This window comes from Pteropus vampyrus, unplaced genomic scaffold, assembly GCF_000151845.1.
Source record: "Pteropus vampyrus isolate Shadow unplaced genomic scaffold, Pvam_2.0 Scaffold539, whole genome shotgun sequence".
Classification (NCBI taxonomy): domain Eukaryota; kingdom Metazoa; phylum Chordata; class Mammalia; order Chiroptera; family Pteropodidae; genus Pteropus; species Pteropus vampyrus.
In genome coordinates, this window is record NW_011889320.1 from 103,325 (window position 1) to 123,788 (window position 20,464).

At 53.2% G+C, this 20,464-nt stretch overlaps 1 protein-coding gene across 1 annotated transcript; it reads left to right on the plus strand.

The window, feature by feature from the left end:
* Nucleotides 1-6,979: 6,979 nt before the first annotated feature.
* Nucleotides 6,980-8,098, plus strand: TEX44 (testis expressed 44). Its single transcript, XM_011383721.1, has one exon. It carries the CDS (start codon nucleotides 6,980-6,982, stop codon nucleotides 8,096-8,098), a length of 1,119 nt encoding a protein of 372 aa, XP_011382023.1.
* The last annotated feature ends 12,366 nt before the right edge of the window (nucleotides 8,099-20,464 follow it).

The following is a 20,464-nucleotide window of genomic DNA, read 5'->3' on the forward strand; positions in this document are numbered from 1 at the left end:
TGGGAAGAGCACTCTGACCCCTACAATGCTGGATCCCCAAATCCTCATTTCGGAAACTTGGAGCTGACCACATGACTGTTTGGGGTGGGTCAGGACTTACTGTTCTATTCACTCAAAATCTGACTGGACTTCGGGGCTTGTCTTTCTGTAAAACATTTGCAAAAACTGATGCTTCTCCACTGTGGCAATGTAGCAGGCAGGGCAGGCCCTTACAGGGCTGTGCTTCTAGAGGCTTCCTCCCTCAGCCTTCCCAAAGCTCTGCTTCCTCTACGTCTCTCTCCTGCGCTCCTGCAGCCTTTGGGAGGAAGCGAGACCTCCTCCTTCCAGTGATAGGCTTCCAGGATCAGCCAGGTGGTTTCCACTGCTTGGCACCTCTTGCTGCCCTTCTGTCCAACACCTGGATTGCATCTCAGCCCGCCCAACCCTCCTCCTCTGTCTGCCACACGGAAGGTGAATTTCAGGAACCTAGAGGTGCCTGGAGTGGAAAGAACCAGAGAAGGCTCAGATCTTAGAGGTGCGGCTCAGGAAGTCGGCGCATGCGCATTTTTAGGGGGCGGGGCCCACGCCTTTCATCAGTTCTCCAAATTGTTCCTTCCTGACTTAGGCTGAAACCCACCACTTTAGAGCTGAGGCTCAGTGGGTAACTCTCCCTTAGGGCAGTATCCCCGAGGAAACTTGCTCTGAGGTGTAAGAACCTCTCTCCCCATCCCTTCTATGTTGAGGGGCCCCTGGTGGGAGGAGAAAAGGCGCAGCAGCGAGTCTTGGTTCCGGAAGACACAGACTATCCAAACAGGGTCAACCATCCACCGGATGCCCGGGGATGGAACAAAGCCGCCACCACCCCGGAGATGACTAGCAGATCCCTGGGGCTGGCAGAGAGCTGGGAAGCCTGAGGGCAAAACTGTGCGTCACTCACCCCACGGTTTGGCGTCTGGCTGGCCCTGTCCGTAAGCCTTGCCGACATCCTCGGTCTGGAGAGCCTGCGCACTTCTGAGAATATGCATTTGGCCCACTGGGCTGTGTTGTAACAACAGATCAGTGACTTGTCTCTCAAATTGGATGATAAATTTTTTGCCGGCAGACGCCTATCTTTAACTTCTTTGGGATTCGATTTGAGGGCCTAAGCCTGTGCTCAAGAGCACCGTATGCTCCGCTCAGGCGGCCACGCCGAACGCCACACACCGGGGGCTTAAACAGCGGGAATGTATTTTCTCACAGTTCCAGAGGGCGAAGTCAGAAATCAAGGTGTTAGCAGCGTTCACCTTCTGAGGGCTTCGAGAGAAGATGCTGATCCTGGCCTCTCTCCTTGGGTTATAAGTGGCCATCTTAGTTCATGTGTATCTGTGTCCAAACTGCCCCTTCTTACAAGGACACCAGGCATATCGGGGAGGGGCCCACGAATGGCCTCATTCCAACTCAGTCGCTCCTTCAAAGGCCCAACCTCCAAGTACAGTCACGTTCTGAGACACTGGGGGTTAGTTCTCCCACATATGAATCCTGAGGGGACACAATTCAGACACCTAGGAGTAATATGAGAAGGATGGATGGATGGACACGCAGGCAGAGGGATCACGGTTCGACTTGCAGCCTCTCAAAGCTGGTCTGCACAGAGATCCCTCAGAGCTCCCTTAGGCCACTGCACAGCCACCAACCAGGCCTCTGAGAGGCCTGGGGTGCCCCGCTCCTCCTCCCTGGGTCCCCTGGCAGTCCTCCACTGGCCCTGAGTCTTTTCACAGCAGTTATCCTAAGGGTCGGAGAGGCAAGGGTGGACCCTGGAGATGGGGTTGTTCCAAAGGCTGAGGCAGCCAGTGGGGCTGTGTAGTGGTGTCAGGAGTGCTGAAGCACCCCTTTGTTTTGGAGATGGGGGTGGGAGGGATGGTTTCTCAGTTCAATTGCCCTCCCAGCGTAAAGTGGGCGTTTGGGTGGCCCTAGGAATTCCGTTTGCGCACAAGACCCAGGCTTCTGGGAGATTAAGAAGAAGGAATTTATTTAACTTGCAAATTTGTTTTAATAAAGTAATATTTACTCATTGTTGAAAGGGCGAATGAACAGAAGCTTGAAATAAAATACTTGCCCACAATCCGCCACAACTAGAAGTCTCTGACACTGGCTATTCAATTTGTTACTTAAAGGTATTGAGTGCTTTTAACTTTTTAGGATCTTCCCTTAATTCAAGTAATAAATGTTACTATAGAAAAATCAGAAAATGCGGTTCGCCAAAAGAAAACAATTTTAAGTCATAATCCCACTATCTAAAGATAGTTTTTTCAATCTGATATTTCTTTGACTACTAATACATTTGAACAATTTCCTGTGTTTATTATTTAGATTTCTTTGGTGAATAATCTGTTTTCATCTTTTGTATATTGTTATTGGATATCTCATGGTGTCCGATCAATCTGTTTTGTGTGTGTGTGTGTGTGTGTGTGTGTGTGTGTGTGTGTAGAGAGAGAGAGAGAGAGAGAGAGAGAGAGAGAGAGAAACTTATATTGGTTACTTGTAGCAAACTTTTTTCCCCCAGTTTGTGGTTCGCTCTTAAATATTTTAGTGTTTTTGATCTATGTCTACTTTTCCCCTTCAGAATTTCTTTACTGTCTTTTATGTTTAGAAAGTATTTCTCTTACAGAAATCAAAAATTTTCTTTTAGCTTTAATCTCTCTCTCTCTCTCTCTTTACCATTTTAAAGCCTAAAACTGAAAGTGGGAAACTAACCCAGTGTTTTTCCAGATACTTAAGCGGTTGTGTTCCTGCAGCATTTTTTAACTCAGCCCTCCGCTGTTCCTGTGTCACCAAGGCCAGTGTCACCTCTGCTCCAGGCCAACCTCCAGGATACAGACAGACAGACACACACACACACACACACACACACACACACACACACACACGCCCAGCCCCACAGTCCCCTGGCCACCAGCGCTCACACAAAAGGACTAGCAAACAAGGTGTGACTTCTGATGTCGTGGAGAAGGTGAGGGGTGTACCTCTGAGACCTCAGCATAAACAACTTAAACATTCCCTCTAGATATTTCTCTTTTCCCTGAGCCTCACCTGCTGCACCCCCAGGGGGGCCCTGACCTTCCTCCCGTTGGGGCGTTGGGGCGCAGCCACCACTAGCTCCATATTCATTTCCCAGGGACTGCAAACCCCGCCCCCTCTCCTGCAGAACAACTGGGCTCTAGTAGGCTCTTGGCCCAAACCCAACTCTTCCCAAACAAAGGCCTGCAGGCTAATGGCATCCACCTCCTTAGAAAGCAGAGTAACAACTGTCTTTTGTCATTTAAGAATGCCTTTGGGGTCTCAGCCCCCATCCCATGGGGCTTATTAACCTCTTTCTTCCAAACAAACCCAGCGTCCTAAGTGGAATTCCCATACCATCTGCTAATGGAGCCCTGGTTGCTCCATCTCCTTAAGTGTCTTGAACATGCAGGAAGTGGGAGTTCTGGGAAGATGGAGAATCTGGAGGTCCCCTTGGAGCAGTGGTGTTCAGAGAGGCCACCGGGAGCCCAGAGCTGGGAAGGGGCGCCCTGCGGAGCAGCCAGCCAAAGACTCAGGCCCCAGGTGTCTTCCCAGGCCCACCCCAAGGTGGTCTCACCGGCAGGCGGGGCCTAAGTGTGCCACCCTTTGCAAGGTGGACAGGACCGTCGGGGACGAGCAGACAGGGCCACAGAGCTCCAAAAAGTTCCAGGCCCACACTCCCAGGAGCAGCCACGGGAGGCCGGGGGGTGGCCAGATTCCAGTCACCATCCCAAATTGGCAGCATCGGGGACTCAGGAGGGTTGGTACACCCCAAATGTGATCACTCAGATTTGTGGAAGCGAAGTTCTGACCCGCTTTCTAAAGGGGTCTTGGTCCCACAGTATCAGTTCTCACAGTTGCGCAGTGGTTGGAAGTGTGGACTTGGGCCAGGAAGCTTGGCTCTCATCCTAGTTCTTCCCGCCTGGCTGAGCCACAGTTTCCTCATCTGTAAAATGGGGGTAATAACAGAACTTACCGCAAGGCATCATTGGGAGGATTAAGCAACACACTGAACGCATGTTTACTGTGAAGACTCAATAGCTGATCATCACCGGCAGACTCTAGGGCTGCTGTGCAAACCAGCACTGCCTGGATGCCTTATACCTGAAAGTTATCCTCTCTCTGTTCTGGAGGCCCAGAGTCCAAAGGTGTCAGCGAGGTCACGGCCCCCTGGTGGCGCTGGGAGAGGAAGCTTCCCTGACCTCCTCCCGCCCCGGGGCTCCAGGCACTCCTCGGCTTACACCACCATAGTCTCCGTGTCTTCTGTGTCCGTGTCTTCTCCCTTCTCCTTCATCGTGTCATCGGTACCCATGGGATTCTAATGTATGGAAGTGACCGAGAGGGTGACATACCCCACCCCACAGAGCCGCGTGGGGAGCCTCAGGGTGGCTAGGAGGCAGGAGGCAGGAGCGAGAGGGCCCAGGCCAGCACCTTCGTGGGAGTTTCCAGGGGGAAAGCAAGACAGGCAGAGCACATGGCCTCGGATCGGTTAGTGTGAATAATTCTGTGGACTCTGAGCAATAGCGGGGTCTCTAGTTGCCTGGTACCTGGCCCTGGGGTGACTTAGGGCAGGGGCAATGCTGGCTTGGTAAGAATTAGATAAGAAGGTAGGTAAGGCTCAGCCTTGGATCAGCCCACCTGCCCAGGAAACGAGAGTTCCAGGCAAGCTGACTTACAGGAGGGAGAAATACTTTTGGCCTTGTGATCAATGGTTGCCTGCCAAGTAGACATACAGAACCTAAGAAAACACAGTGAAAATACTTCTCTCTTATAAAGACACCAATCACTGGGTTTAGGACCCACCCTAATTCCAAATGATCTCAAAACCCTTAATTTAATTACATCTGCAAAGACTAGTCACATTCACAGATTCGAGGGGTTAGGATATGGACATATCTTTCGGGGGGCCACAATTCAACCCAGTTGGCTAGATTGGGTTATAGTTCTCTGTTTGCTAGTGTAAACTCTGGGGAAGAAATGACAATTTTCACTTTTTCAGATGACGAGCCCTGCAGTGCTCAGGCTGCAGTGGTGGCTTCAGCTGAATGCCGGAGCCAAGGGAGGAATCCAAGGGAGGGTGTGGGAGGGACTCTGCGGGGTGATTTCTGGACCAGTGTGGACAGAGGTCTTGGGACAGAGAGGTCTGAAGCCCAGGCAGGAGGGAGGTGACATGAGAACAACAACCGCGGTGGCCAGAGGAGCTGGGCTGCTCCGGGGGAGGTAGGGTGGCGGGGCCTCCACTGCGCAGGTGCTCTGGACGACTTTCAGGCAAGGTTGCTATTCCTTAAGCTGCCTGTGACCACTTGTAATGAAAAGCCCCGGCTCAACTTGCTGAATCAATTCGGAAGCAAATTCCTTCCCAGCACGGGTAGTCTTCCGGCTGGGGGCGCTACAGGTGCCGTTTGATCAAGGCTTTGCCCTACTTTTTTGTGATTGCCCTGGCTCCATCATCCTCTGCGTGGGGCTTTTTCTCAGGCCAGGTGCCCTCATGGTCACAAGAGGCCCAACGAGACATGCTTGTGCACAGGAGCAGAGGAGGACCTCATTTTCTGCTAAGGAGCAAGGAAACCTCCCAGAGGCCTTAACAGACCTCACTTTGTTGTCATGACCCCACCCCATGGCCAGCATCGCATGAAGGCCTAGTCCTGATCCAGTCACCACTCGGGGAAATGTCTTAGACCATCATGACCCACCCCTCAGGCTGGACTGGGGCCAGACTCCCTATCTCCCTATGCCCCCTCCTTGCTATGGGTGCTCCAAATCAATGATTCCATCTGCACATACTACTAGTGCAGCATGGGGTCTGGGGTAACCCATCTCAAAGGCGAAAAGAGTGGGAGGGGCCACCTGATCCCCCAGGGAGCCTGGCAAAAGGCCGTTGCCCCAGAGCACTCTCCCTGGCATAGGCAAAGCTAGAATTCTCTCACGACAGTGACTACGGGAATGTAACTCATGAGGCAGAGCATGGATTTCTAGAGAGCGAGGTCTGGGAAATGCAGTCGCCACAGGCAGACGGCCCCTCCAAAGGAATCTTGGGCTTACTTGGTAGAGACATCCTTGAAAGGGCCAACCATCCATGAGGCCCTGACAGCAGGCAGCCTGTCCAAAACAGAAGACTCATCGCCATTATTATGCAATCTAACACTCCCCAGGACCCCCACACCTCCTCGGGAATATGCAGATCTTTTGTTCTTCTCTGCCCTCCCAGCCCAGTAGAGTAGGGAGAAGACGAAGATTGTTTATCCTGTATCTGAGGGTTAACCTTGTCTTAGTCCATTCAGGCTGCAGGTTCGGTGTCTGGCGAGGACCCGCTTCCTGGGTCATAGACAGGCGTCTCCTCACTGCGACCTCACATGGAGGAGGGGGCCAGGGGGTTCCATGTGATCTCTTGTATAAGGTCACTAATCTCATTCAGGAGGGCTCCACCCTCGTGACCTAATCACGCCCCAAAGGCCCCACTTCCTAATGCTATCACATTGGGGATTACTTTTCAACATATTAATTTGGGGGGGACGAAAATATTCAGGCCATAGTACCCCACTACCAAAAGTGGTCAGGGCCAGGAGCTGCTTATTCCTATTCACCACTGCTGGGAAACTGACCTTCTGCAGAAAGACTGGCCAAATCAGAGCCTGATCCCCTGTGGACAGGGAGGTGCCGGGAGTGGTCCCAGATTTATTATTTATCAAGAGCTGCATTCATTCTTTCTCATCAGAGTCACAGCCATCATGATTTCTTAGGGTGCCTGCACCTGTACACACACCTCCTCACTTTTCCTTATGCACCTGCAAATTCAGCTGCAAAGAGTCCCGTGGACTCAGTCCACTAGGCAGCCACTCTGAAAGCTCAGGTGCCTGTGACATCGTCAGCTGCCCAGAGCCTCCTGTGACCTCATTACCTGGACAACTCAGCCCATTAGGGCCATGGCCACTCCCTCAACCAGCAAAAGTGACAGAGGGCCTACATGACCACCGTGCCCTCAGAAGAGGCCACAGCCACCAGCATCTCCACACATGGCGACAGCAGGTCTTCAGAGAGCCCAACACTGGGGTCCCAGAGTCAGGCCTCCCTCCGTGCAGATGTCCCAGTGGCTAGCGGCACTTCAGCGTCAGCTGAATGGCAGGATGTAGATCAGGCTTCCATCAAGCCAGACCCCTCTGAGGCCGTGTCACTGTCTGGGGACAAGGACAAGCATGAAGATGCTGCAGAGTTTAGCCAGGAGCCCAAGCTCGTCCACCTGGCCCCAGGTTCCCTGCAAATGTCCGTGAGTCTTCAGAACCAAGTACAGGACAGGCCAGTGCAAAATGCAAGGATGACTCAGAGTCTTCAGATTTTCCAACATGGCTCCCTGGTTAACGAAGAAACACCACAGACGGCGGGTGTCCTGGATGGGGAGCAGGAGTTAGCTCTATCTACCCCAAGTGCTGTGGCACAGTCCTCCCAGAACGTGCCTGCTGTGAGCACTGCAGATGCCGACATTCAACTTGACACTTTGGCCACCGGCACCACTGAAGCTGTTGTGGAGAAGCCTGAACATCCGGAGGCCTTGCACCCCGACACTGAAGCTTTGCCCTCAGCCAAGTTCCAGGTAGTGCCTGAGTTGGATGTGACAGACTACTCAGGAGACCTGCAGGCTCCTCCCTCCCCAAGGGGCAGCGTTCCCCCCTTACCTGGCCCCTCCATGGTGGCCCCGGGGAGGCCCTTGGACTCCAGCCTGTACATGGCCAGCGGGGAGGACAACTACCTGCACTCCATGACCAGCTTGCTGGCTGGGGGCGAGGGGTCCATCCGCTCCCTTGCAGACGTCCTAGTGTGGTCTGAGGACACCCTGGGCATGGCCACGGGCTTGCTGGCCTCTAGCCGCAGCTCAGTGACAGACCTGCTACGCAGCACAGGGCCTAGACTGCGCTCTGCCTCCAGCATCCTGAGGAACGCCAGCTTGGCCATCTCCTCGGGGCTGGCAGCAAGGACCAACTCAGCCATGCTCTGCATCGTCCGCATGCTAGAGAGGGCGGAGCAGAGGACCATAGAGGGCATCCGCTCGGCCGTGCGCTACCTCACCAGCCACCTCACCCCACGCTAAACTGGCCTCAGCTGTGACTAGACCCTGTGCAAGGGCCCCGAAGGACAGGCTCGGCTGCCTCCCGAGGCCCTAGGACCCTCATGCCCTGATCCCTCGCCCATCTGTACCCTGGACAGCTCTCCCCAGACTGGACAATAAATCACCCGCAGTGTTTATTTTTTAAGCGCCGGCCTTATCCCTTGTCCGTGCGGTGGGCACAGGGTGGAGGGACAAGACGGGGGAGGGTGTTCTAGAAACAGAAAGGTGTTCCCTGAGGGCTTCTCAGGTGATCCCATTCAGGGTTCGGGGCCAAAGCACAGAAAATGAAGAGCTTGGGCAGGGCACGGGGCCAGGCGTGGGAGTCGCAAGCCCGCAACGACTCGTCCTGGCTGGACCTCCAGCCAAATAAGTACATTCCTGAGGAGGTGAGCCCTGCCCCTCCCCAGGGCTACTGGCCCAGCAGGCTCAGGCCGCCCTGCTGGGGCCCTCTGCAGAGGAAGAAGACGAGAGGAAAAGAGGACGAGGGCGCGGAGCCGGACCAGCGAGGTCCAAACCCCAGCACGGACCCTGGGCATCACTTCACCCTCTGAACCTCTGACTTTGCTCTGCAGAACGGATGACGAATCCACGCCGTGAAGATGTTATGGACACAAGAGGGAAGCCACACGGTCCTAACACGTGGTGTCCGGCACTTAATGAGCTTGCACATTTCAGCAGCCACATTATGATCCTCCCATGGGCCAGGGCGGGAACAGGCATCCCAGGGTGACCAACCACACCCGTCTGCCTGGGCCTAAAAGATTCCTGGGCTGTGGGACTTTTCAGATTTAAAACCAAGAAAACCCCAGGCAATCCGGGATAAGTGGGTCACCCCGTATACAGGTCTCTTTACATGGTTTTTACTCTTGTCTGTGACTCTGTCCACCTTAAAAAGGCAGCCGCCTGCTTTGGAAAGCCACCTGCCCACCCTCTGGCTGGACACAGTGCCACACTGGTCACATGACTTGGTAAGTAAAGCTCGGACTGGACATCAGCCCCGACTTCTGTCCCTGGCTGGGTGCCTTACACAGGTCACATCCCGCACGCCTTCCTGCTGCAGCCCTGGCTGTGGATTCATTCATTTATCCATCTTCAATTACAGCAGCATCTCCAAATGGGACTCTCAGCTGGCAGCAGCCTACTGATGAGGGTGTTCGCCCTACACAGTGTTTCTCAAATTGTGAATGAATTGCTAACATTTCAAAAGCTGGAGATTTTACATAAAAATATGGATCTCGGCTTCTCTTGAAAAACCTAGGGGTCTTATTTCTTTGAGGCAACTGGCAGCTGAGCTGTCTGCTTTAAGAGGGACCCAACTGGCCCACATCAGTGACTGATGTCACTCTCCTGGCCCCCAGAGGCACACATTTGCCACCCTACCCTGCAGATGGCTGATATGAAGAAATCTGATGCCAGGCCTTAAGGGGATACAAAGACGAAGCAGGTGTGTCTACCCTTCCCTCGAGGAGCTGCCACCTTCTGTAGGTGACACACGAACTGTTCTCATGTAGTGAAAGTGAAGAATTCAGAGGAAGGAGATTGTCAACTCAGATCCCATTAATCAGGGTCCCCCAGAGAAGCGAAGGAGTCAGACCTAGAAAGAGGGGAGAGATGGTGTCCCCTGACAGAGGCCATAAGAACGAAAGCTAAGACAGGCATGATGGGTGCTGGGTAGGTGGCAGTGGGTAGTCAAGCAGCTCAACCTGGCCAGAGCCCAGAGCAGACAACAGGCAACAAAGCTGCCAGGCAGGTAGACCCCAAATGCTGTCGACAAATATTTTCTGAACCAGGTAAGTGCCACTATGTGCCAGCTACCGCTAGATACTGAAACTGCAAAGATGAACGAAAGATCAGAGAGGACAGAAAACAAACCTAATTAGGTGAAGGAATTAGCTGCCTAGCTCAATTGCCAAGAGCAGGCGTGGCTGGGCCCAGCTGTCTTTTCAGCTCTGCCCCTCTATCTGTGCTGGCTCCATCCTCAAGCCACTCAGCCACCTTCCTGGGAAAAGAGGCCCTTATTTCCACTGGCTCTGGCAGGAGAGTTCCAGAAAAGGATACTGTCTGGCCTGGCTTGGCTCCCAAGCTCTCTCCTGAACCAGTCACTGAGGCCCATGGGAATGAGATATCTCGTTACCTTGCCTGGGCCTCATGCCTGCCTCTGGGGCCAGAGTCACCCAGAATTGGAGATCTCCACAGAAAGTGTGTTAAAGCTGGCAGAACTGTAAAGAGCATGGCCTTGGGGTCTAGGCTGCCTTGAGTCCTGGCTCGACCTCCTACTAGCTGTGTTACTTTTATCTCTCTGGCTTCAGTTTCCTCATCTGTAAAGTGATGATAACACCTAGTGCATCCGGCTGTTGTGAGGATTAAATGAGTTAATGAGTCAAGTGCTTAGAACAGCGCCCAGTGCGTAGTTGAGAGCTATGTAAATGTTAGCAATCATTATTGACTTTGTGGCAGAAGGGTTCTATGGAGCTTAATGCCAAGGACTGACTTTCCCTGCTTGCTCCCGGCCTTCCTGGCAACACATCGCCTCTACAGGTGGGACTCGCAGGCATTCAGGTGCCAGCACATCTGGGGAGGAGGTCAGGGCTGCATACTCAGGGCTGAGGAGTCCACCATGGAGAGAAGTAGGTGCACCCCAGCTCTGAATAAGGTGGCCCAGTCAAGAAAGAAAAAGCCCAAAGATAAGAGCTTGGAGAAAGGCCCCATGCCATAGGCAAGAGGAAACAGGTCATAAGACACAGGAGCAGTCAGTCAGCAAGCGGGAGTGCTCCAGCCCGTCACGGGTCTGCAGGCCACCATGTTCAATGAATGAAAACTGAGCAAGGGGGACACTCCTTGGAGAGGCAGTTAGTAGGGACAGAAGGTGGTATGTAAGGTGAAAAACAATAAGCATTCAGAATAACAGGGTGACTGTATGTAGGGTATGCTTTGGTGTTGAGAATCAAAGCATGACAAAGTTACGAATTCACCCCTACAAAGCTGGCTCCTCATTCCTTCTCCTTTATACGCTATGGTTAACACCTGACAACCACCAGTGTTTCTCTACAACCATCTTTCTGGGTGTGGATTCTGTCTCTGAGAGGTTGGCCAGTAAGCAGAGGACCAGCTTAAAGAAACGTTGAGGCTGGGCCGAGAGCCAGCAGGGCGGGCATAGCATCCTAACATCTGAGCCCAGCAGGGCCTTGGCTAAGGGAAGGGCACCAACAAATCCTGGCAGACAGCAGAAGGGGTACTGCGGCCTCCACCCCAGGGTGGATTGCCCCCTTCGGTGAAGGACTTATTCCCCCAGCTGCTGTGAGCCCTGTCAGTGGACGGCCTTCAGTGCCACCCCTTCAAAGAGCCATCTGACCCAAGGTCAGGGTGGCCTGATCCAGTGACTGGTCTATGCAGGAATCTAAAGCCACCTTGGGACAACCCCAGCTCTGGAGTACCCAGGGGGCTGGCTGGGGTAATGTGGGGTCTGCATCATAGGCTTTGCCCGCCGCCCTTCACCTACTCTGGCTCAGGGCTTGTGTTCTAGAGAACCCAACCTGTGACCAGGTACCGTTATTTTTTTCCCATTAGAGATGTGTGCATGTGGGGGGGTGCAACACCCACAAATTCAGATGATGTTAAAAATTCAAAGATTTTTTTTAAAAAGAATCTCTTTTTTGTAAGAAACATTAGAAATTTGAGGCCACTTTGAGTATTGTAAAAAATGAAATAAATTTTTGTCAGTGTTTTTCCTTGTTTTGTAAGGACAATATTCTTGTTTAGCCTATGGCCACTTGGCTAATTGCTTAAAATCATCACATGACTGTGGTCAAGTTGATAGGTTTGGCTGGATGAAGCATGGATTCTATTCAAGAAAGAGTATCTCTGAAAGAAAGTAATCGTAGATAAGGGCAGTCCCCCAGGAAAATGTGATAAAGTGTAAAAGTAAACTAAGCTCTTAAGTACATATTTAAATATTTAAATGAAAAAACTGGACCCTCTCTGCGCTAAGCGGAAGCCCTATTTCTTAGGCCTCCTGGATCCTGAGCTTTGAGTCCCTAAGGTTGGGGAGTGCGCCCTCTGCTGGAAGAAAGGTGCCACTGGCCGGCACCAGCTCGGGGATTTGAGGTCCACTTGTGAGTTCAACGAAAGTTTCTCTACTCATAACACTTCTGACACCAAACGTGTGGGTTTTCCACACCAAGCAATTCTCCAATTCTCATTTAAATATTTAAATATGTGCTTAAGAGCTTAGGCACCACCTGGTATAGTACAATTCAATTCAGTTCAATTCTGACACTAACCACTTCGAATTAGCACAGACCCCACAGGGTAAGGGGCTCAGTCCCACAAGACTGCACCACTGAAGATCATACATAGTGGGTCCCAAGGTCACCTCCTTGGCCTCAAATCAGGGGTTCTCACGACTCCCTCCCCATTTTGGATAATTTGCTGTAACAGCTCACAAAACTCAGGGAAACACTTTACTCATTGTCACCAGATTATTATAAAGGACATTATAAAAGATAGAAATGAACAGCCAGATGAAAAGGTACAGAGGGCGAGGTCCAGGCTGGTCCAGAGAGCAAGAGCTCCTGTCTCCTAGGAGCTGCCATGTGGATGCATTCGAGAACCCAGAAGCAATCTGAACCTGTTGTTTAGGGGTTTTATGGAAGTTCCGTTATGTAGACATGACTGATTAAATAAAGCATTGGCTATCGGTGATTAACTCAACCTCCAGCCCCTCTCCTCTCCCTAAAGGTGGGGGACTGTGGTTGAAAGTTCCAATCCTTTAATCCCAAGGTTGGTTCATCTGGTTAGTGAGCAGCCCCCATCCTCCAACAGTCATCCCCATCACTCAAAAAATTCCAAATGTTTTAGAAACTGTGCCAGGAACTGGGGGGACAGAGACCAATACATATTTTTATGTCACGGGAGTTCAGAGCATACCCTGAGATGCCACCAGTCAAGCTGGCTCAGGCAGGAAACGGGACCCTAGGAAGCTCTTAGAAACAAGGGCAGGAGGGCAGAAGGACACAGGCCCTCCAACTGGAGTTACTGCCGGAGCCCAAAATCACAGCGGAACAGTCCTCCAGATTCAGACCACAGCAGGCCCGGAGTCCTCCAGGAAGGGCCCAGCCATGGCAAATGCCAACAAGGGTGGGGCTTGGCTGAGAGGTCTCTGGACAAGCAGTAGCCATTGAGCCTCCACTGGCCTATCCTATGGAGTCCTCCTCAAGTGGACGCTGTGGTCCTAGATGAGGACCTTCCTGCCTCCAAACCTCAGTTTCCTCATCTATAAAATAGGTCTTCCATTTCCCTCACAGGAATGCCGTGGTCAATAATGCCTATAAAAAAAACAATTGGCATTAACAGAAGGCATATGACAAATGTAAGTTTTCTTCTTTTCTTGGGGTGTTTTGAATTGTCTGTGTATTAGTCAGGAGTCTCTTAACTGGAAGTGACAGAAACCTAATGTGAAGTAGCTGACTCAGGCACCGACAGGTTGATAGGCTGGGCAGAGCAGGGCTAAGAGGGAACTGGCTTTGGAGACGCCCGGTGTCAGGGACTCAGCTTTAAGGACTATCTCCATCGCCGGTGTCCTCTACCTCCCATGGCAACTCTGCCTCTTGAGGGATAGAGTGAAGAAATAAAATGGAGTCACTATAGCCAAGCTGCTAAATCACTAAAATCAAGAAGGCTGAGGCCTGAGGAAAAGATTCTATTCTTGTTTTAACTAGCCTGGGAACTTAAACGTTTGAACTTCCCAGTCCTGTGGCAATGCCTGGATCCAAATCAGACCTCCAGATAACCCCAATTACCCTCTGAAGGACTGAGGAAGAATGTTCATGTAGCCAGACCACCTGACATCCAGTATCCTGACCACTGGTTGTTCAGAGGATGACATCTTGGAGGTCACGGGAGTTCAGAGCATACCCTGAGATGCCACCAGTCAAGCTGACTCAGGCAGGAAACAGGACCCTAGGAAGCTCTTAGAAACAAGGGCAGGAGGGCAGAAGGACTAATCCCGAGGCTAATAATGCAGAACTGAGTCTTCTCAAGAATGTACTTTTTACTGTAAAAACCCTCAGCTTTTCCTTCTTCTTCGGAATACTCTGCATGTTGCCTAGTTGTGCTTCTGGTTTGCAAACCCTAAGACCCTTGAATAATTCTTTGTTATTTATTTCTAGCCAAAGACTCCAGACTCTTTTTAGTTCATTTGACACACTCCTCCAGGCTTCTGCTCCTTGCAGAGAACGTGGCTCCTGGAGGCTCCCGGCCCACAGGCTCATATTTCCAGGACCAAAAGGAAAACCAGTTTCCCTGCTCCAGTCTGATAAACCCCCAAGGGAAGGGTCTGGTTGGCCTGGCCTGGACCACGCGCTGGAAGTCCAGTGTTCCTGGTACCTCTCTGCCTGAGCCACACCCCTCCCAGAGAGTGGAAGGAGGGAGCTGAGGCCGACTGTCCCCTCCTGGCATCCCTAGGTCCCCCACTGTTGGTGGCCCTGCCCTAACCTCCCTACCCCCTGCATCTGTCTCTTTAACCATGTGCTTTGGAAAGATCTGAGGCATTCTCAGCTGTACTCCCTTCAACTCTATGGATTAAAAAATTCCACTGCATCTCTGAATTTTAAATATCAACCAATGAGGAAATAGGATTCACCCAAAACATCTTGATTCATTTCTGACCACCTATATTTTATGAGTACTTGTCAAAATACAGTTTTTGGTGAGGAAAATCACCTCCCACAGATGGCCTCTACCACACTGAACTTGAACAAGACAAGCAAGGTCATCTAGCAAGAAGAGGTAGTTAAGATTGCACCAGGCCAAACTTGGGTAAGCTGAAGCAGGGTATAGCAGGGCACGAAGGCAGATTGCTGGTGGCCCCTGAATGAGGTTCTGGGTGGTGTCTCCTGAGCTTTGGGATTCAGCATGTTATAATCGACCATGGTGTGAAACAGAGATGGGCAGGGGATGGAAAAGCCTAAGAACAAGACCCTCCCCAGAAACTCAGGGAGGCGTCAAGCAGGCCCCTCCCTCTCACTCCCAGGACCACAGCTGGCTCCCCAGAGGAGGTGGATGTCACAGCATGGAAGCCAAGGGAAGTCGCAGGAGTGGGGCAGGGCACCGGGGACTGGAGCAGAGTGGCGGGAGCAGGGTCACTGCCTTCACTTCCAAGGCAGGTGGCCAAGCGCAGCAGATTTCCTGGGCGACTGGAGAGGAGGGGGCTGAACATGCCCGGTGCTGCCACCTGCTCCTTGCTACCGGAGCAGGAGCCTAGGGTGGGGTCCGTCAGGGCAGTCAGAGGGTGACGGCGAATAAGGGCCTCTCTCTAGGAGAGAAATCCCTGCTGCAGGCCGCACTTAGGCCACAACGGAGCCCTGGCCGACAGGTCCAGGGCCATGAGGCGCCATTTCCTCCCCTGGGACGTGTCCCCTTCCGCTGCGGGGAGGAGCAGCTCCGGGATCCGGGCCGCAGCTCCAGGGCGGGACCGAGGGCGCCGCAGGGCGGGCGAGGGGCGGCGAGGACAGAGTGGCCTGGAGGGGGCATCACCGCCCAGCCCCGCCCCGCCATCTCCCTGGCGACGGCAACTTCAACGCTGGGGCGGGAAGAGCAGGAGGGAGAGTCTGTGCAGGTTGCTACGCAACGGTCCGGTGACGTCAGACGATTGAGTTTGGTTCCCAAGGTAACTGGCCGGGCAGCTGGGCCGGGAACTATTTGTGTCTGTCCCCAGAGGGGCTGCGGAGCCTCCGGGGTCTGGCGCAGCTGAGGAAATGCGCTCCTGGCCCGCGGGCAGGAGGGGGACAGAACACAGAGGCCCTTTCAGCTCTCGGAGGCTGGCGACTTGGCCAGGGCAGGGTCCACTCCCTACAGGAGGACGCCCCTCCTCCGCTCTCTACCCACCCGGTTTTCTCCCCACTCCTGTCCTGGAGGCCCCTGGACCGCCAGGCTTTGCCCTACTTATAAACACCCTCCTGGGTAAACTCCTTGAAGAAAGGGGATTCTGTTCGCAGCAGCCCAGGCCGCACCGCCACCCTCACTGGCACACAGTAGGCACTCGGGCACCGCATTCCCACGGGACAGGGGCTGCCCCTTCGGAGCTGTCAGACGCCTGCAACACTCAGAGCCCCTTGTCAGGGTCTGATCTCTAGCACCTCTGTACCTGCGCTCCCTGCTCTGGTGCGCAGATCGGCAGATCTGGGCCATAATTTGGAGGCCACAATGCAAAAACAAAAAGAGAGGCTCCTTGTTCAAAAATGACCAACAGATAATGTAAGAGACAGGCCCCAGCCTGCCCCACGGAGGGCGAACTGCGCGCGCGAGAGAGTGATAAGTACATGGGTAAACTGACGCAGGGGCATTGGTCACGGAGGAGAGGGGATAAGGTTCAAACCCAAGTGGAAGAAGATGAGGGGCAAGACAGCGGGAGCGTAAAGACCATCAGGTGTGCTAAGACACAGCAGTGACCTAAATTTGGGCCTGAGAGCTGGGGGGGGGCACCCTCATGACTTGGGGCGTTATAGCTGGACCTCCTCCCTCCCAACGGCACTTGTCACAACAGGGCAACATCCAAGCCTCTCACAATCTGTCTCCAAGGAAGTGCCACCACCTCCCCCAGCCCAGTGCACCAGGCCAGGCTGGACCCAGGGACACAGAGATCTAGGCCCAGGCCTCAGAGATTGGGCCCAGTACTGACATCTGGACCAGCTGTCTGCCCAGGAGCCAGCGCGCGCTGTGCCTACCCTGCCCAAGCGCGGCATCTACCCCAGCCCTGTAAACCCTGGCGTGTCTTGTCAACAGTCTGACAGCTGACCAGGGGCTCTGGGGCCAGGAGGCAAGTGGCATCTGTGAAGGGGCTGGCTCCTTCACAGAGGTCACACTCCCCGTTCCTGGATGCATACAATGACTGATGAATGTGGGTACAAAAAGGCCCAGCCCCCTAGCCCCGTCTCAGGACAATGATAAAAGACCATCCCTGCTCAGGAGCAGCCCATGGGATCAGCTGAGTCTTCCGCAGGACGGCACTGCAGCCCTGCTTCTCCCTCTGCCTGCTCCTGCTGCCTCCCCAACCCTTCCACGGATGCTGATCCCAGGAAAGCTCCCTGATAGTCCTCCTCTTGTTCATGAGCCTTCTGTGAACTCTCCTCTTACCTACCTGGGGCACCATGGGTGCCTTCTACCTCTTTAAACGCTCTATAACAGTCATTCTTTCATTCAATCAACAACGGATCCTCACTGAAGGCCCACTATGGACCAGATGCTGTCTAGGTGCTAGGGGTAAAGCAGAATAAGGCAGGCAGACACCTCTGCCCTCACAGAGCTCCAAAAAGCAACCAACCATATAATGCCATAATATTCAACCTAGTAGTACTAATCAAAAAAATAAGAATGATACAACAGAGAACATCTGATCTGGACTGGGGGCAGCTACTTTAGATCAAATTTCCTTTGGGTCAAGGAAGATCTCTCTAAGAAGCAATAAGAGGCTGAATAAGAGGCCAGGCACTTGCCAGTTTGAAGAGCAAGCATTAACCAGGCAAGTTCAAAGGCTCTCAGGTAGGAAGGAGGCGGGGTATTGGGTTCAAGGGAACAAAAGGTGAGTCTAGCATGAAGCTGAGTGATGGGAGATGAGGTCATAAGCAGGTCCAAATGATTTAGGACCTGGAAAAAGAATCCAGGAGACTTCAGTCTTTATGCTGAGTGAGCCATTAGACAGCTGTTTACAGGGCCGTTGTGGACTCTGGTTTAGAGCATCCCTCTGGCTACCGGGCAGAGAATTGATTCACCGCCTACTGTTTGGCACATGTTTGCTCCTTGGCCTGATTTTTAATTTTAACCTGTTTGTGCGATAATCCTTCTGCTGCTTGAGGTTGGAGGCCATTCCTCACTGTCTTGCACGGAGTAGGTGCTCAATAAATGTTTACATACTCATCAACTGACACTTGTTTCTACAATGATCTAGACTTGCTTCTCACACCAGCACCACGTGGGAGCTCTACCCAGCCCTCCAATGTCAGAATCCGCAATTTAACAAGATTCCCAGAAATTTGGATGTATCGTAAAGTTTGAGAAGCACTTCTAGAAAGCAGAATAACTGGAAGACCAGACAAATAAGTGCAGGAGATGGGAGGTGAGGTGAGCCAGGAAGGGAGCCCAGGTGCATACTTGGGGCTCACTCAGGGAATCTCCCTTAAAAGTGGCAATCACCCTGAGTCTAAGGCAAGACCAGTCATAAAGCTAACTCTTGTTGAGCGCTCTCTGTATGCCAGACACGGGTTTCTCAACCTTTTACATGCACTGGCTAATTTAGTCTACACGACAGCCCTATAAAGTGGTAATATTACAGTCACCATAAACCATACTGCAGATGCAGAAACCGAGGCCCAGAGAGGCTGGGGTGGGTTATTCCAGAATCTTCAGCAGATACACATGCCTTTGGCTGCACCTAGTGTTTGCGGCAGGGTCTGTTCTGATTGGTCGCAGCCCTACTGGTCGGTTAGTCAATGTTTTGACAGTCGTCCTGGTTACGCAGCTGGATGGAGGAGGCAGGATCCAAACCCTGCTGGAGCCACGCTGTAACCACGAACTTCTGTCCATCTAGCGCCGTCACCACCCAGAAACAGCACACCACAGGGACAAGTAATGTGTCAAAGAGCTTGTAAGCTGTAAGGCACAATATAAATGCCAAGTGCATGGATTCCTCCAGGACAGAAGTGGGAAAGCCTGTTAAAGCTGGAAAAGCTGGGCTGTGAGAGGGCAGAAGAGTCTGCTGTGGGGAAGCAGCATGCCCTCGGCTTGTTCAAGTGGGTTACTGAGTCAGAAGGAAAGCCCTCCCTGAGTGGAGCCCCATGGTCTTCCTTGGGAGGCTCCAACTTCCAGACGCCATTATGCTCTAACCAGGTTAGCCCGCCTGCGTCTTCACGGACGGACTCGGCCCTCCTGATATCGACCACCAGGGGGCGCTGCTCCACAGCCTTCGTCCCACAGGAAACTGACCTGGAAGGAGCCCTACTGACCAGGAACTTCTAAGACTGTGAAAAAGGAGGGAAGGCAAGTTGGAAGGGGGACTTGTACCCACTTTCAGTCCCCAAAATAGCTTTGTGGAGGAGATCTTGTTCCCATTTTACAGATGAGGAACTTGAGGCTCAAAGGTGTTGGGTAAGATCCCCCAAACCAGGAAGCTAGGGGGTGGCTAGGCTGGGTCATTTGATCCCAACCCCAGTTACCAAAGGGACCACAAGTAGACGTCAGCTCATTTGATCCAGTCGTCTCACTGGTGACCCTGCTTTTGTTGACCCTGTATTCTAAGTGGTGGCCAGAACCACAACCACAACTGTATTCCCACAACTGCCAGGCCCGATGAAGGCCACCCCTTCTTGAACAAGAACCTTTTTGAAGTCGTGGGTTTATGCCCCATTGCCCTCTGGCCTTCAGGAACTCCTACCTGCCACCCGAATCCAGCAGGCTCCCCATTCAGGTAAAACTTGGGGTCTCCTTTGCTTCCAGAGGTTGGCTCTGGGCCCTCAGAGACATCCCTTCCCCACTCCAGGGTCCCTTTGGGCTCAGGCTAGGAAGCACCACAAATAAAGAAGGGGACATTTGAACCAGGGAGAGCCTGTGGCGGAGGCCAAATCAGGCACCAAGGTTTTTTTCTCAGCTCCCACCAACTCCTTTTATGGCCTCTGGGTCCAGTTCCTTCCTCCTAAGTCAGAACTGGAAAAGGCCTCAGGAGTCACTGGGTCCAACCTGCGCCAACACTTTCCTTTTCTACAAAAAAAAACAGCGCGCCGCCGCCTCGTGTCCAGGCAAGTTCACGAGACCAGGAGACGGCAGGCAGCGTCCTGCACTGGACGGAAACTCCAGCCCTGGGGCGGCACCTGCGCACGTCAGGCCCAGGAGGCCGAGTCCCCGCACCTGTAAAATGGGGCGGGGGTGAGGAACCAGTTGCCCGGCTTCTTCTAACGCCCCGCCCCAGTTTATGCGGTTCTGTATCTGGCCCCGGGGACCACCCTAACGAACACCTATTTCGGCCCCTTTGGCGGGAGGCTTTCCTTCTCTCTGCCTGGGACGCGCGTCTGGGCGCACGTGCGTGTAAGCGATCGCGTGTGGAGGGTGCGCGCCGGGGCACACGCGTCCGCGCCATTGCCGGGGGTGTGCGCGCCCCCTACCGGCCGGCCGCCACGGGCTGCCGCAGCTGCCCAGTGGCCGTGTGCAGTGCTGCGTGTGCCCGGCGTGTGGCCGCCCTCCCCCGCGGCCGAGAGCACGGGACGTGCTAGGCGAGCAGGCTGGCGCGCAGCAGCCGAAGCGCGGGGGCTCTGGCTGTCGGTCACCGGCCCAGCCCTCCCCGCCCGGCATTTTGTTTTCCCG